The 14,648-nt window shown below is 43.7% G+C and overlaps 7 protein-coding genes across 7 annotated transcripts; 4 read left to right on the top strand and 3 right to left on the bottom strand.

Moving 5' to 3' along the window:
- Nucleotides 1-65: 65 nt before the first annotated feature.
- Nucleotides 66-831, bottom strand: O0I10_006982 (uncharacterized protein; the record flags this gene model as incomplete). The annotated part of the gene is made up of 2 exons (XM_058487004.1): nucleotides 66-211; nucleotides 273-831. 2 exons carry the CDS (start codon nucleotides 829-831, stop codon nucleotides 66-68), a joined length of 705 nt encoding a protein of 234 aa, XP_058342339.1.
- Nucleotides 832-1,409: 578 nt separating this feature from the next.
- O0I10_006981 (uncharacterized protein) lies at nucleotides 1,410-3,112 on the top strand (the record flags this gene model as incomplete). The annotated part of the gene is made up of 7 exons (XM_058487003.1): nucleotides 1,410-1,445; nucleotides 1,507-1,588; nucleotides 1,642-1,826; nucleotides 1,901-2,677; nucleotides 2,738-2,796; nucleotides 2,866-3,028; nucleotides 3,092-3,112. 7 exons carry the CDS (start codon nucleotides 1,410-1,412, stop codon nucleotides 3,110-3,112), a joined length of 1,323 nt encoding a protein of 440 aa, XP_058342338.1.
- A 467-nt stretch (nucleotides 3,113-3,579) lies between these two features.
- Nucleotides 3,580-4,011, bottom strand: O0I10_006980 (uncharacterized protein; the record flags this gene model as incomplete). The annotated part of the gene is made up of 1 exon (XM_058487002.1): nucleotides 3,580-4,011. One exon carries the CDS (start codon nucleotides 4,009-4,011, stop codon nucleotides 3,580-3,582), a length of 432 nt encoding a protein of 143 aa, XP_058342337.1.
- Nucleotides 4,012-5,095: 1,084 nt separating this feature from the next.
- Nucleotides 5,096-7,083, top strand: O0I10_006979 (uncharacterized protein; the record flags this gene model as incomplete). Its single annotated transcript, XM_058487001.1, has 6 exons — nucleotides 5,096-5,121; nucleotides 5,277-5,365; nucleotides 5,444-5,885; nucleotides 5,949-6,267; nucleotides 6,324-6,492; nucleotides 6,554-7,083. The coding sequence occupies 6 exons, from the start codon at nucleotides 5,096-5,098 to the stop codon at nucleotides 7,081-7,083; spliced, it is 1,575 nt and encodes a 524-aa protein (XP_058342336.1).
- Nucleotides 7,084-7,880: 797 nt separating this feature from the next.
- Nucleotides 7,881-9,267, top strand: O0I10_006978 (uncharacterized protein; the record flags this gene model as incomplete). The annotated part of the gene is made up of 3 exons (XM_058487000.1): nucleotides 7,881-8,100; nucleotides 8,164-8,610; nucleotides 8,675-9,267. 3 exons carry the CDS (start codon nucleotides 7,881-7,883, stop codon nucleotides 9,265-9,267), a joined length of 1,260 nt encoding a protein of 419 aa, XP_058342335.1.
- Nucleotides 9,268-9,901: 634 nt separating this feature from the next.
- Nucleotides 9,902-12,605, top strand: O0I10_006977 (uncharacterized protein; the record flags this gene model as incomplete). The annotated part of the gene is made up of 11 exons (XM_058486999.1): nucleotides 9,902-10,196; nucleotides 10,264-10,394; nucleotides 10,462-10,558; nucleotides 10,617-10,652; nucleotides 10,732-11,229; nucleotides 11,319-11,437; nucleotides 11,530-11,774; nucleotides 11,846-11,969; nucleotides 12,036-12,104; nucleotides 12,170-12,319; nucleotides 12,384-12,605. 11 exons carry the CDS (start codon nucleotides 9,902-9,904, stop codon nucleotides 12,603-12,605), a joined length of 1,986 nt encoding a protein of 661 aa, XP_058342334.1.
- Nucleotides 12,606-12,858: 253 nt separating this feature from the next.
- Nucleotides 12,859-13,467, bottom strand: O0I10_006976 (uncharacterized protein; the record flags this gene model as incomplete). The annotated part of the gene is made up of 5 exons (XM_058486998.1): nucleotides 12,859-12,929; nucleotides 12,990-13,067; nucleotides 13,136-13,259; nucleotides 13,325-13,375; nucleotides 13,444-13,467. The coding sequence occupies 5 exons, from the start codon at nucleotides 13,465-13,467 to the stop codon at nucleotides 12,859-12,861; spliced, it is 348 nt and encodes a 115-aa protein (XP_058342333.1).
- Between the last annotated feature and the right edge of the window lie 1,181 nt (nucleotides 13,468-14,648).

Below are 14,648 nucleotides of genomic sequence, written 5' to 3'. Positions count from 1 at the left end.
AATGCTAAAGCTAATAACGTGTTTGATAAGATGGCAGGTCCCACTGATTGATGATGGTAGGTGATTTAGATGAAAAAGCCTGTATCTCCTACTTTGATGATGAGCATTTTATCACCTTCGTTATGACATCCTCGAGACGAACCATCTGACTTCTTGGTATGTTTGAGACAGCAACTATCTTCTGAATCGAATTCGTAATTCTCGCTATGATCTTTTTTTTGAGGAAGCTGTTTAATATGCAAGCTTAACGGCATCTTGAGATGAATACGTACCACTCGAGGAAGGGGCTTGGGGTGGTGACGAGCTTGTTGCATGATTTTCATCCACAGATGAAGCGTCTTGTAGCGAATCTTCAGTTGTCAAATCAACATCAACAGCGTCACCTTCATCGTCATCGTCATCATCGGTGGTAATGTGATTGCTGCTGGAAGATGATGATGTTGTCGATGACTTTCCTCGGAATGTGGTTAACAGTGATTTCGCCTGCTGTTTTGTTGACGCGTCCAGTATTCTTGTAGATCTGAGTTTTGCTTTGAGCGCCACCTTCTTTTGCATAATGTCATACCAATATTGATAGTATCGCACTGTTTTCGTGAAAAACTTCAACTCGGATAAAAGTCGTCGCCGATCCTCTTTTGGGATGTTCCTTTTAATGATATGCTTGTAGCGTCGAACGGCATAACGTCTGCTGGCCAAAGTAAAGTGATCTACGTAGGATACGAGCGACAAGTCGTCTTTGTTGTCGAGACACCAACGAACATCAGCAGGGAGCAACTTTTGTGTTGATTTTGATTGTGTCGTCGCTGTTGCAGTTGCTGTTGCTGAAAGCATTGTTGTCGGCAAAATAAGGAAAGAGAAAGAGAAGGATCAGAATAATGCTGCGTGCTTTGTGAGGAGGACCATTTTATCCCAGCCACTTGGCGTTTGATTGTGATCACAAGCCCATTTTTGTGATACTGCATGATCGGATGTAATAAGGCTATCACACAATCAACCTCTCAATGATACTGATATTGATCGCCATGAGAAGAAAGAAAGAGAATATGGCACCTTATGTACAATGATTATCTTTATTCAAGCAATGAGCACGTGCTTGACACAAGAAGCACCATTTAGGTGACGCTATAGCGGAAGAAAGAAACCTTAATGCAGTGCCTGCCATCATTAATAGACATCTCTCAAGTCCAAAACCAAGTATACTTCAAGTCATCATTCATGAAAAAACCCCACTATCCAGTGTTGTTTATTAATAGAGGAACGTATAGGCGGCCATGCATCCAGCAGCCGCTTGAACGTATTAGCAGATGGGCCCCACCATTATCAGTGTTTCTAAAAGCGGTCACGGGATGTTTCTTCGGGGGGTAGTCGTCGTAGTGAATACGTGGCTCTCCTCCTTGCAACTGCAAACCATGAGTGGGCAAAACTTCATTGGATCTAAAATTTCGGCATGTGTCTCTCTATTCTTGCTATGCATTGGCTTCTTTATCGGCTAACGACATTCTACAGCTCATCAGCAACAGCGACATTCGCTATGTGGGCACGCTTCACAGCTTGAACGCTGAGGAATCGACTGTTGCGTTGGAGCAAGGTAAGCTATTGCGTATAGAAACCCATTCTACAAGTGAGCTAATGACCTTGTAGTGCGTTCATTTGGTACGGAGGGTCGTCGTGGTAGACCTGATGAAGAGATTCCAGCATCCGAGAACGTCTTCGAGTTTGTCGTGTTCCGTGGATCAGACATCAAGGACCTACAAGTGTTTGAAGCACCTGCCAAGCCTGCACCACCTCCACCACCTGCCAACATCCCCAATGATCCTGCTATTATGGTAACGTATCGAGTGTTTATTGCGAATAGGTGGATAATTGAATATGGGATACTGATATATATGTGTCTATATAGCAAAGTTCGATGATGAAAGGCTATGGTGGTGGAATGAACCCTTACATGATGCCGCCATCGTATCCTCCCATGCAACAGCCGCATCAATATTGGGGATCGCCAATGTATCCAATGCCAACGCCTATGGGTGCTGCTCCTCCTCACATGCAACAACCACCTTCAACTGCCCCTGGTCAACAACAACAGCAACAGCAGCAGCAACAACAACAGCAGACAATGTCTTCACCTGCACGTACTTCAATGGCTCATCCCTCTGCTATTCCTACTACTACGAGCAATGACATGAACAAGCCTGCTACTCCTATGGCTCCTGTGTCTTCGTCTACTGCTTCCTCTGGTATCTCACGTGATGCTGTTGTCGATGATCTCAAGAGAACCGATGCCGCTGTCGATAGACTTGCCAACAGCTTAAAGGATTTGGATGTTGAAAAGAAGGCCAAGCCTACTACTACTACTACTGCAGTTGATGATGAGCAACGACAACAACAACAGCAAAACCGTAATCGTAGACATTACAATAACAACAACAACAATGGCAATGTGAACAACGCTGCTCGTGCTCGTGGTGGTCGTCATGATCATGCCAACAAGGCTACCATTGACATTCCCAAGTCCGACTTTGACTTCGAGTCCTCTAATGCAAAGTTCAACAAGAACGAGATTGTAAAGGAAGTGTCTGGCAAGGATGGCAATGAACAACCTGAGGATCAAGTCGAAGAGCAACAAGAAGATGAAGTTGTTATCCCTCCCCCCAATGATGAATCATTCTATGATAAGGTAAGGTGTTTGCTCGTATGGGCAGGGAATTTGCTTTTACTAACCTAAGGTCCACAATAGCAAAAGAGCTTCTTTGATAACATCTCTTGCGAATCCAAGGAACGTAGCGAGCAAAATGGGTAAGTCGTTTGTTGTTGTAGGGAAAGGGGGGAAATGACAACATGGATACTGATATGATATCATGCTAGCTCTTTTGATCGTCGGGCCAAGTTCCAAGAAGAACGCAAGCTCAACCTTGAGACCTTTGGTGAAGTGTCTGTGGATCATCCAAGATATCGTAATTATCGTGGCCGAGGTGGATTCCGAGGACGTGGACGTGGACACTCACGTGGTTATCGTGGCAATCGTGGGGTAAGAATCAAAATTGGAGAGAGAGAAGATCCAATGAGCTGGATGACTGATTCAAGAGAATAGGGTGCCAAGTCGATGGCCTAGTTTTACTTTTTCCTTTTGCTCGTTTGTTTTTCTTGATATCCGTTTCCTCTTTCACACTCAAAGCACACGTTACGCATCTTTTTACGAAAGGCTGCCTTGGATTTTATTTTCACGTCACTCAACTTTTACAAACGCTCTTCTGCTGTAACATATTGCACAAGCTGTCCTTTTTTTTTCCACGCTTCCCTTTCTGTTCCTCGGGTTATTGTTGGAAACAGAGTCCAACCCACACACACACAACATAGTATCACACACACCCAACACACACGCACACACGCATATAAAAACGTACCACATATATAAGCACACGCACAATGCACAACATACATTTACGTAACGACGCAATAAAAAAGATCGCTAGTGCAAGTGATTGATAAAATGTGTATACTTCAAATTCTCCTTTCTAAGCAAGAATTGCTGCTGCTGCAAGTGTGATCACCAAACATGGAAAACAATGTGATGTCGTATCATTCCACGGGAGACGATGGCCCATCGCCTGTGGTGGTGGTGTGGTTGGTGTCACCATATGACATGGATCGCTTTCGAACAGCATCCTCAAATGCATAATGAAGAGAAAGCCCTGTTGGCATAAAGTATCCGCTCCCTACTGATGAAAAACTCGCCCGATTGTTCTGTTCCGATGATATCGGGCCAGCCGAGTTGGGAGTTGATGTTGCCAATGGATGCTGTGAGGGTGGTGACGATGATGATGATGGTTGTTGTTGCTGTTGTGATTCAGGTATACTGATAGGAGAAGTGGTTGATTGCATCCCTCGGTTGAGTAAAAGTGCACTGGATTCAGACATACGACGGTGATGAAAGAGGGCACATCCTGAAGTGTGCGTTGCAAAGGTGTCTGCCTTTTCAAAAGTCTTACCACACTTGCAGCGAAAAGGCATTGGATGAATGAAGAAAGAAGAAAAGGAAAAAGTATAAAAAAGGGAGGAGAAAAAAAGATAAAAAGTGTGCGTACACAAAAGGAATGACCTTTTTTATGCATGTGATTAGCTTTTTTGCAAGGAGTGGTGCTTATGCGCAGTCCTTTTTCTGATTAGCCTCTACATACAAGAACCAATCCACAGCACGTGTTGTTTCTTTACAGCCACTTTCCTCATACAGCTTATTGAATGCTGCATAAACAAATCCCATCATGCTTTTATAATAGTACATCCAATCATATCTTAGACAAGGGCATTGATGATCATACACGAGTATGGTTACATGAATATCTAAACTTGGCTTTTCAACTATACAAATGTGAGCTAATTGGTGTTCTGTACCTCTTTAAAGGGATAGAAAGACTATGTGGATATGAGAGAGAAAGAGAAACAAGGATCGACATTTTGTGTCACGATCAACCCACCACCAGGGGCGTATCACATTTATCCTCCTCGTTGATTTATTCAAGAATGCCATGTAGCTTGACCATATGAGCTAAGATGAGAATGTCATGTATTGGGGTTGTTGGTGATCGGGAAACCATGGGGGGGGGATGTGATTTTGTTGGGTCCTTGGTGACGAGGGATGATGTGCCATGGCAAGTAGCTATTATTATTCTTAGTCTTCTTATGCAGCCAGACTTCAGGGACACGCACACGCACACATGACAGCGGTTTCAAATAGACTTTTTATCACCTTGTATCGTTCAATATCATCAAAGGATGAACAACAATACTATCAAGCTAAGAGAATGAAGTTCCAAGGGTCATTGTGGGCCATGTTTCAAGAGCAGTTGCTTTGCTTGTGTTGGGATACAGCCCTTTGGTTCGTTGTTTTTCACCATCCGCTTAGGCTTTCCAGCACATTCGATTGGAGTGACTTTTTTCATCCGGTCCCAAGGTTAACCAAGGCTACCCCTTTGCCGTCGTTATCTGTTTTCTTTTTCTTTTCCTTCTCTTTCTTCGTCTTCAGTGCAACGACCTGACGATAAATCAGCATTCACCCATCTCTTTTTGACATTTGCATACAATGACACACAGCCCAATGGACGTTGATAGCAACTCTCCTCTGTAAGTTCGCTCTTTCTTTTTGCCTTTCCTCGCTCGCCACCAACCACTATCAAAGTGTGGAAGAAAACAACGTTTTTATCAGAGCAATGGGAGGATGATACCATGATGATTTGAGGCATGTCATGCTTATTATTGGGGGTTGCTATCTATTTCAGAACTGCCGAGGAAGTCAAGGCAAAAGCCAATGAACAATACAAGGGTGGACATTACAATGAAGCTGTACGGTTATATTCGGAGGCTATCGGTAAATATTATCCTTGGAGATGAAAAGGGGACGACGATGGGTTGTTTACTCATGCAATCAATCGACGATCGATATTAGAACTCTCGCCCAACACCGCTACTTACTATGCCAATCGTGCTGCAGCATTGACGATGCTTGGTAAATATAAGGAAGCTGCTGAGGATTGTCGCACTGCCACCAACTTGGATCCAAGCAATATCAAGGCGTTTTGTCGTGCTGGCAAGTGCCATATGAATCTCGGCAATTTGGAGGAATCCACCCGTCAATATGAGCTGGCTCTTCAGGTGGATCAATCCAATGCACAGGCTCAGCGTGAATACAACAATCTATTGGGTCTCAAGAACTACATTGCTCAAATGGATATGTACATGCAAAACAAACAATGGGGTCTTGCTGGTAACAGTCTTGATCGTGCCATCTCTATGGTGGATGCTGATCGTGTACCCTTCAAGTGGGAGGTGTGGCGTGCCGAATGTGCCCTCAATCAGAAAAAGTGGTCTGAAGCAAGCCGTATTGTCAAGTGAGTGTTTGTTTATACATACCTGTTTGCTGTAAATGCATACTCATACATGCTTTCAACCAGCTACTTGGTGCGTTTGGATACCCAAAACCCTGATGTCTTGTATCTCCGAGCACGTGTCTTTTATGGACAAGGTGATAATGCAAAGACGATGGCCCATTGTATGGAAGCATTGCGTTGCGACCCTGATTTCGCCAAAGCACGTGTTTTGCTCAAGAAGGCTCGTGCCCTTGATTCTCACAAGGAAAAGGGTAACACTGCTTTCAAGACCAATCAATTGCAAGAGGCCTTTGATTCTTACAGTGCTGCCTTGGAAATCGATCCCGAGAACGATGCCTTGAATGCAAAGCTTTACTCCAACAGAGCAGCTGTATTGCAAAAGGTATGTGTGTGGGTTTATTATCCATGGACATGAGCTGACATGTATAAATCATATAGCTCAAGAAATTCCAAGAAGCTTTGGAAGACTGCAACAAAGCCATTGAATTGGATCCTGACTTTAACAAGGTATATAGCAGGAGAGCTGCCTGTTATATGGAATTGGAAGAATACGAGGAAGCTGTTCGGGATTATCGTCGTTTGACGGAGGTGGATGCCAGCAATAGAGGTATGTGTGCCTTTTTGAAGATGTCCTTTTAAACAAAGAGACTAATCTATCATGCAATTAGAATACCGTTCATTGTTGCAAAAGGCTGAGTTGGAGCTCAAAAAGTCCCAGCGCAAGGATTATTACAAGATCTTGGGATTAACCAAGAGTGCAACCGATTCGGAGATCAAGAAGGCTTATCGTAAGCTTGCATTGCAATACCATCCTGATAAGAATGATGGTGATGCCAAGGCTGAGGCCAAGTTCAAGGAAGTGGGTGAAGCATACGCTATTCTCAGTGATCCACAAAAGAAGTCCCGCTACGATTCTGGTGTTGATCTTGATGGTGGCATGGGCGGCATGAATGGCGGTGGCTTCGATATGGGTGGTGTCGATGTCAATGATATCTTTATGCAAATGTTTGGAGGTGGCATGGGAGGTGGCATGGGCGGTATGGGAGGCGGTGCACGCTTCTCTTCTGCTGGTGGCTTCCCTGGTGGCGGTGCTGGTTTCTCTGCAGGTGGTTTCCCAGGTGCTAGCTTTGGTGGTGCCGGTGGTTTCCCTGGAGGCGGTCGACGTGGTGGTGGTGGATACTATTCACACTTTGGTTAAAAGAACACCATTCACACGTTTACATAACTCACACATACACACATTACTACTCCTTCCTAACCCTGCGTTTATACACTTTTTCTCAATCATTGGCATTTTTATCTCTGCTTTTTGTATGTAATCTTTTCTATTTGTCATTCTCCCGTTTGCACACACACACACACACACATCCGACACCATCTCAACCTACAATCATTCCTCCCAAATCACTCACACGCACACACATGTTCATAATTCCCTCTGTTATCCAGTAGCGCTTTTTGCTAGTTTAGAGATCCTCTTAAAAAATCCGATTCATCCACATTGCCATTGTATCATCAATCGTTCTTGTGTCAAATGGATTCCATGTTCATAATGGGTCAAGGCCATGCGGATTGTAGTCATCAGTGAAATGTCTAAGAGCCTAGGTGTCATAGCTACTTATGCATTAATCAGGATCTGGGGTAAACAAATGATACCATTTTCCATCATCGAACAATGGCATCATCATGCTATAGAACGTCTTCGTGCAACGGCTGAGCCCGTTCTTTATATAGCCATTTGGACCAAATAGAGAAGGCTACAGGGAATGTGTGATATCGTTGCTATGGTTACGTAGCAACCATAAAGCAGCATGTTTGATACAATTTGGAGGTTGTTTATGTGATACGATCATGTGGGTTTATTACAATCAAAACTATGCTATCAAAGGGTGCATGTTGACAATTTGTCCTATGGGCAGGTGACATGTACAAGCCGAAAGGCACAGCATCGAACCAAAGTTGTGCTTCTTGCACTCTTGGATATCATCTACAGCCATGATGGATTGGGAAGTGTTTTTGACAGCGCTCCATAGTGGCGACGACCGTATCCAACTACCGACTTTTATTTACCTTTGCATTGTGGGCATTGTGTGTCTTGCTCAATGGGGAATTGCTATCACCGATCGGCTCAGCACCGGCATCAAGCAGCTCTTGTCAATACCTACCATGATCGCATGTCTCCTTTTACCAGTGATGGTAGCAGGCCAAAACACAGGTAGGCAACCACCACCACCACTACCACCACTCTTACCACATTAGCTGACGATTCTATATCAAGCACTTAATACTGTTTTGGAGATCCAAGCGTTTAATACGGTGTTGCGGTGCCTTGAACCTATCTATGTTGCACCAATATTGTATGGCATCCCAGCTCGTCTCGATATCAAGGAGCTCAGTGTTCAGATGTGGTCAGGTCTGCGTAATACGACAACGACACCAAACAACCACCAAGGAGATGCCAGCAGCAGCAACTCACCAAAGGTTTCTCGATATTATCTCTTGGTGCCAATGATGGGGTCAATGATCTTGAGCAATATGGTTGCGTCTTGGTTTGCGACATTTTCAGGAGAGGACGTCTTTGCCATGCAACGAAACAATGAATATGGACTCTTTTTCGCCTTTTTCGTCTTTGCGGTGATATACCTTACATTGGTCATCAACACATTTGGATATATTTTGCAGCTGACTTACTTGGTGATCCATGGTGAACATGATTATCAGCCGGGTATGTGGATACGATCATAATATCAACAGCAACAATGTGATGACTCATGTGCGTTTATCTATAGATGAATGGCAACCGCTTATGAATCATCCGGTGTTGGCTTCTTCTTTAAATGAACTATGGAGCTCCCGTTGGCATCAAGTGTTTCGTAGCATTTGGTTGGTGATCCCCTTTCGCCCTATGCGTACCTTGGTCAATCGTGTCTATGGGATCAGGGATGATGATAATGGAGACAAAAAGAGGGAAAAGGCCACGACATCAAGGGTGGCTATAGCCGCGGCAACCATCTCAGTGTTCTTTGTGTCTGGTTTGATGCATGAATACATTGCTCTTTGTGAATCCGGCATAGATGGATATGGAAGGCTTCTCATAGGCCAAGAATGCTTCTTTTTCACTTTACATGGTGTCTTGTGCATTGTGGAACAAGGCTTGTGGCGGTGGTTCAAGAAGACGAGTCATCGGCAATGGACACGAAAGCTGTTGGGTCATATTTGGGTGATGGCTATCGGATTCCTTACTTTCCCTTGGTTTGTGAATGCTTTTGCCTATTGGGAGGTATGGCATGCCAACCCGTTCAATACGCTTACACCCTTCCTCCTCGAACACGTGTGGAGAAAATACCCCTTCCTTCACTCTGTATGTGGAAGCCTATTATAGATGATCTATTCTTTAGACTTTTAGTATCATAAAGATGACTGACGGCGATATAATCGTATCAATTCGGACTCTTGGTTAATATGGTCATGGATAAGTGAGGCACATCAAAGCGGAGTCAAGTTCAATGTTCAATTGACAGAGCACAGTGTAACCATCCAAAGTTCAGGAGCACAGCAACCTGTGCCGTGGCACCCGAGCAACATTGCAAGTTGATGGATGATGATTTTTGATATAGTTGAATGACTTTTTGTGTACACGTCATGATGAAATGAATGTCACATGGTTAAGGAAAAAAAAGAGTCATGGATGATGTGATGTGATGTTTTAAGCAAGTGATGGGAGGAGGAGTGGGGGACATGCTTGGCTTTAATGCCAAGGTGTAAGTACAAGTAGAAAAGCACTCAAGTAAGCTTTGAAGGGCCAAGCCTTTGGGGAGCGGGGGAGGTTGGCATTGTTGGAACTGACTTCCAAATGTTCACTCGCATTGGCAAAAAAGTGGGAGAGAATGGGCCAGTGCTTTTATCCACACACCCACACCCACACATACACACGCACCCTCTCTCTCTCTCTCTTTCTCTTTCTCTTTCTCTTTCTCGAACAACCTTTCTTTCACTTTCCATAACACCTCTATTGGATGCTACACGACGAGGAAGATCCACTCTCGAGTTCTATTTTCAACATTGGCAACGCGTCGTCTTCCTTCTTTGGAACTTCGTCCAATGCTACCAATGGGTTAACAACATCGTTCTTTTCTCCACACTATGACGACGATCCTTGGAGTACTGTTGTCGACGATAGTCGTCCTATTCAACAACCATTTCAGCCACCACCACCACCTCCACCACCCTCCATGTCAACCACGCCAGCAGTAATAGCTTCAGTGGATAATCATGATACGTTATTTGAACCATCCTTGACAACTGTATTAAGTAAGTGGTGTCTCGGAAGATAGTTGTTGCATTGTGGTCGAGATTGTATATCAACAACTACTTGTAGATGGCATCACATTACCCGACATCTACGATACTGCTTTTGCACAGCTGCAGGTCTCGGGAAGAGTTTCCAGTTTTGCGTTACGTGATTGCTTGGAACGCAGCGGTGGATTATCAGGTAGCGATACCGACAAGGTGTGTGACATGGCAAGCATAACCTTATTCAGCATGTTATTTCCTTTACTGATGTCGACCCGCTCAGATACTTCGGATTGTTCTTCCGGATGGTGGAAGCTATGTCGATAAAACAGAATTCAATGTTGCATTGGCTTTACTTGCTTGTGGACAACAACGAATGGGTAATGGATGATGGATATCAAAATACGGGAGAAAATGACTCATGTTGTTATGAAATAGGTATATCGTTGAATACACTTCAACGTCATCGTTATGGTAAGTGGATTGGAAAGGATTATTATTCGGAGGAGGAGGAGAAGGAGGATAACTGAGATGTCAAATGATGTGCATATAGCCTTACCAGAACCGATATTGGAATCACCGACCCCATCCACTTTTCAGCAACAGCAACAACAACAACAGCAACAACAGCAACGACCACCATCCATTCGCACCACCGATCCACTCAAGCAACAACAACATGAAATTGCATCACCGTTAAATGGCAACGAGAGTCCAAAGATTAATGGGGTTTATCCAGGGATGGACAAGTCTTCTGAGCACAGCACTCCTCGTGTACGATCACCCGAGTTGAAGCATCATCATAGCAACGGCAGCCATAAGGCACTTGATACTCGAAAGTGGTTCCATCAAGTAGAGGAAATCAAGGTTACAATTGCACCAGAGCGTGAAGGATTTATATTCAAACATGTCAACTATATCATCGAGAGCCAAAAGCGATCATCCATTGTGCTACGACGTTTCAGTGACTTTTGGTGGTTAATGGAAGTTCTCGGGCGACGTTATCCGTTTCGTATTTTACCCAATCTACCACCTAAGAAAGTGGGAGGAAGTACGTATGAAAAGAGTGTGTGTGGCAACATCATCATCAAAGAGAGGAATACCATTAAGTTTAACCAGCATCACAACGTCGTTCTGTAGGAGATTCGGCCTTCCTTGAGAAACGACGCAAAGGGTTATCTCGATTTATTAATGCTGTGGTGCGACATCCTGTACTCAGGAACGATGATGTGGTGATCAAGTTTCTAACCGAGCCATCGGTAAGTTTGATTGATTCGTCGGGCTCTCGAGAGAAAAAAGAAAGTGGCACGATGTATGTATGGAATCTAAAATATGACCTCGTGGTGTATAGGAATTGGCAGCGTGGCGTAAGCAAAATCCACCTTCAATCGAGGAAGAATACCGACGCACTGAACATGACATGAATGAGTTGAAAAGCATGATACCCAATGACCTTGATGATCAACTCAGAAAAACACGGCAACGAATTGGATCGGCCATTGATCATTATGTCAACCTTTGCTTTATCATGGAACGTATCATTCGGAGAATGCATGGGCAGGCCACGGATTATGTCCGATACAGCATCGCATTAAAGTAGGTGGTGGTGCCAAGTACATGTATCCAGATCAAGTCTAGTGCTTATTTTATAATGTGTATGTATGTAGTGCTCTCGCCGAAACGGAGCATCGATACCACGCATCCGATTGCACCGAATGTCAGCAAGTCATCCAAGGATATGAAAATGTCGCAAAACACATGCAACGTGAGAGCACAATTTTGGAAAACCAGGTAAGGTGATGATGTGTATATGCCATGATGATGATGTTGAATGTATCAATAACACATATATACAAGGTTAATGCAGCCGCAGATGGCGTTTTGGAGAACTTGAAGAACTTTCGGGACTTGCTTGTTGCATATAGAGTAGGTTCGGAGCTGTGATGGTGGGATGTCCTGTGGTCATTGACAAGTTTGGATGTCTATCATAGGAACTCGATGAACGAAGGGAAAAGTTGGCAGCTACACAAATCGATTCCTTGACAAAACGAATATCTGCAAATCGTGCCAAAGTGAATCAAAATAAAGGTGTCCCTGGTTTAGAGGCTGAGGTGGCAAAGTTAGAAGAGTCGATCAGGACGGTAAGACAAGGAAAACGAAGAATCCCATTTATTTGTGTATTGACGTCAAACATGTTATACATAGGATGAACGAGAGCTTCATGATCAAAAATGTCGACAAATCTTTATACAATTTTGTATGTGGTCAGAGGTTATATACTTGCACAAGCAACAAGCATTCGTATCATCGTTGTATCGAAATTACGTCAAGGGAACAAGCCAGTATTCAAGGCAACAAGCTGATAATTGGAGTACTTTGGAAGAACTTGTTATGCAGATGCCAGTAGATCCTCCTCTATTTAACTAGCGCCTCCCATCCTCTTTTCGTTATCCACCATTTACCATCTCCCCTGTTCCCCCCTCCTTTTTTCCCTTGTTCATCATCCACCTTCAAATAAAAAGAAACATCCCATCCCATCCGATCATTCCCCAATTTGTCTTGATGAAACATGTTGTATTGGAAGAGAGAAAAGATAAAGAAATGGGACAATGAGAAATAGAATGTTGATGGCGAGAGAGGACATAGAGATGATGTTGAATGAAAAAGCGGGTTGTTGTTATCATACGCTCAAAGCAAAGACATTGACGAGTGCATACAACGACTTGTTCTCATAACGATATGCAGCACTTCCTATTGCATGTTCAACCGGGTTAGAATCATGTGAAACTGCATAATCCTTTCAATACTTGCCATCGCGTGCGTTGTCCCAATACACCGAACTGCCAGCATAAAAACCAGCACCGTTCCTTTGCATCACCACGCAAGTAACTATTCATTCATGCATGCTGCTGTGTCAGTCCATTGTCGTCGTCTCGCCATGATAGCGTGTTACTTACCGACATACTTGTAGCTCTTGTTGACCTCCTTGAGTTTGGCAAGACAAGCATCAATGATACTCGAGTTCCACTGAGGTACTTTGCTGTGCGAGTATTCAGCGTCTTGGATAACAGATTCCACCGTCTAGTAGATGAAGCTGATTGAGATGCCAGGTCTAACGTTGCCATGGTGCGTGCGATGGGGCTTACCTCTTTGATCATGGTGGTTACTTCATCTTTGTTGAAGGGCTCATTCTTTGCCTAGCAACAATGCTCGATTTAGAATGGTGACCTTGTGTGCCGACAGGATGTGTGCCTCTTTTGCTTACTTCGGTGGGTGGTTGGGAGACCATTGTGAAAAAGGTTGCGGAAGTGAGAAGAAAAGGGATGTTGGAACGTGTTCGGAAGAAGGGAATGTTGCCTAATCTGTTGACTGCCCTGGTTACTGACAGGTGATGCCTTGGATTAAGAACCTCCCTCCTCCTTGTTGTCATTGTAAAATAAAGTATTCTTTTTCGTACCTATGCATACCAGTGATTGGAGCTCCATGCATCATGATCACGTGTAGTATAGTATACTAACAGCACTGTAAACGTCGTATATTGTTGTAAGCATCATCTTACAGTAGCTGATGGAATGGCATGTATCATATGACGCTTTTCTAGACGAAGGATTCAATCAAAGTATTACTCAACGGTCAACTCCTTGATCATGTTGCCAATTTGGATATGATTTGAAGAGCAGTGTTATACACCCGACGATTCGGCTACACAGCCATGATATTAAGCGGTGCTTGGACATTCTACTACAGCATGCCTAATGTGGCTCTTACATACTAACGATATGTACGTGTCAGTAGTTACTGATAATAAAAATGATCCCTGTAATTAAATAAAGGTTGAAAGGATTACTTCCCCAATTCATGACTCAAGTACCCATGTTTGTCACTTACAATAGAATATACCCAAGAGATTCTATGAAGCCATCTTCACTACACGACATAGCAGGGTGTATCAAGGATTGGGAAAGTACCATTGTTAGAGCGCTTTCTAGTACGAAGATTGAAGAGACATTGATCCAGCAAACATGGTTGCTTGTGTAACTCCTCCGAATGATCGGCCGGGAACGAGAAGCGTGGTAAAACGCACACACCGAATACACACACGGGTCCAATTTCATCACGTAATCTATATTATAGAGTATTTTCCGTATGTGCGGATGAGATCAAAGCAAGATGACGTGTCTTTCACTTTCAAAGTCTTCTTGTCTATGGTTTATAGGTCTTGAAGGTCATGATAATTGTGTTAGCCGCTCCGCAAAGATAAGTTATCAGGGCTTTTAATGACAGCAGATATCTCTCGTTATCATCGTGTGTGACATTATTGATTGGTAATGAGCATGAAAGGTGGGTGTGCGGATCGTGGGGAGTGGGAATCAATGATAAAGTTTACATGTGGGAAGAAGAGACCTAATTTCCGAGTGATTCTAATCCTGGAAAACTGCATTGCAACAATGAATGGGGGGTAGAATGATT

Source organism: Lichtheimia ornata (assembly GCF_029851405.1).
Source record: "Lichtheimia ornata isolate CBS 291.66 chromosome Unknown scaffold00032, whole genome shotgun sequence".
NCBI lineage: Eukaryota > Fungi > Mucoromycota > Mucoromycetes > Mucorales > Lichtheimiaceae > Lichtheimia > Lichtheimia ornata.
Note: the sequence above shows the minus strand (reverse complement) of the source record. Positions and strands in the feature narration are given on the sequence as shown.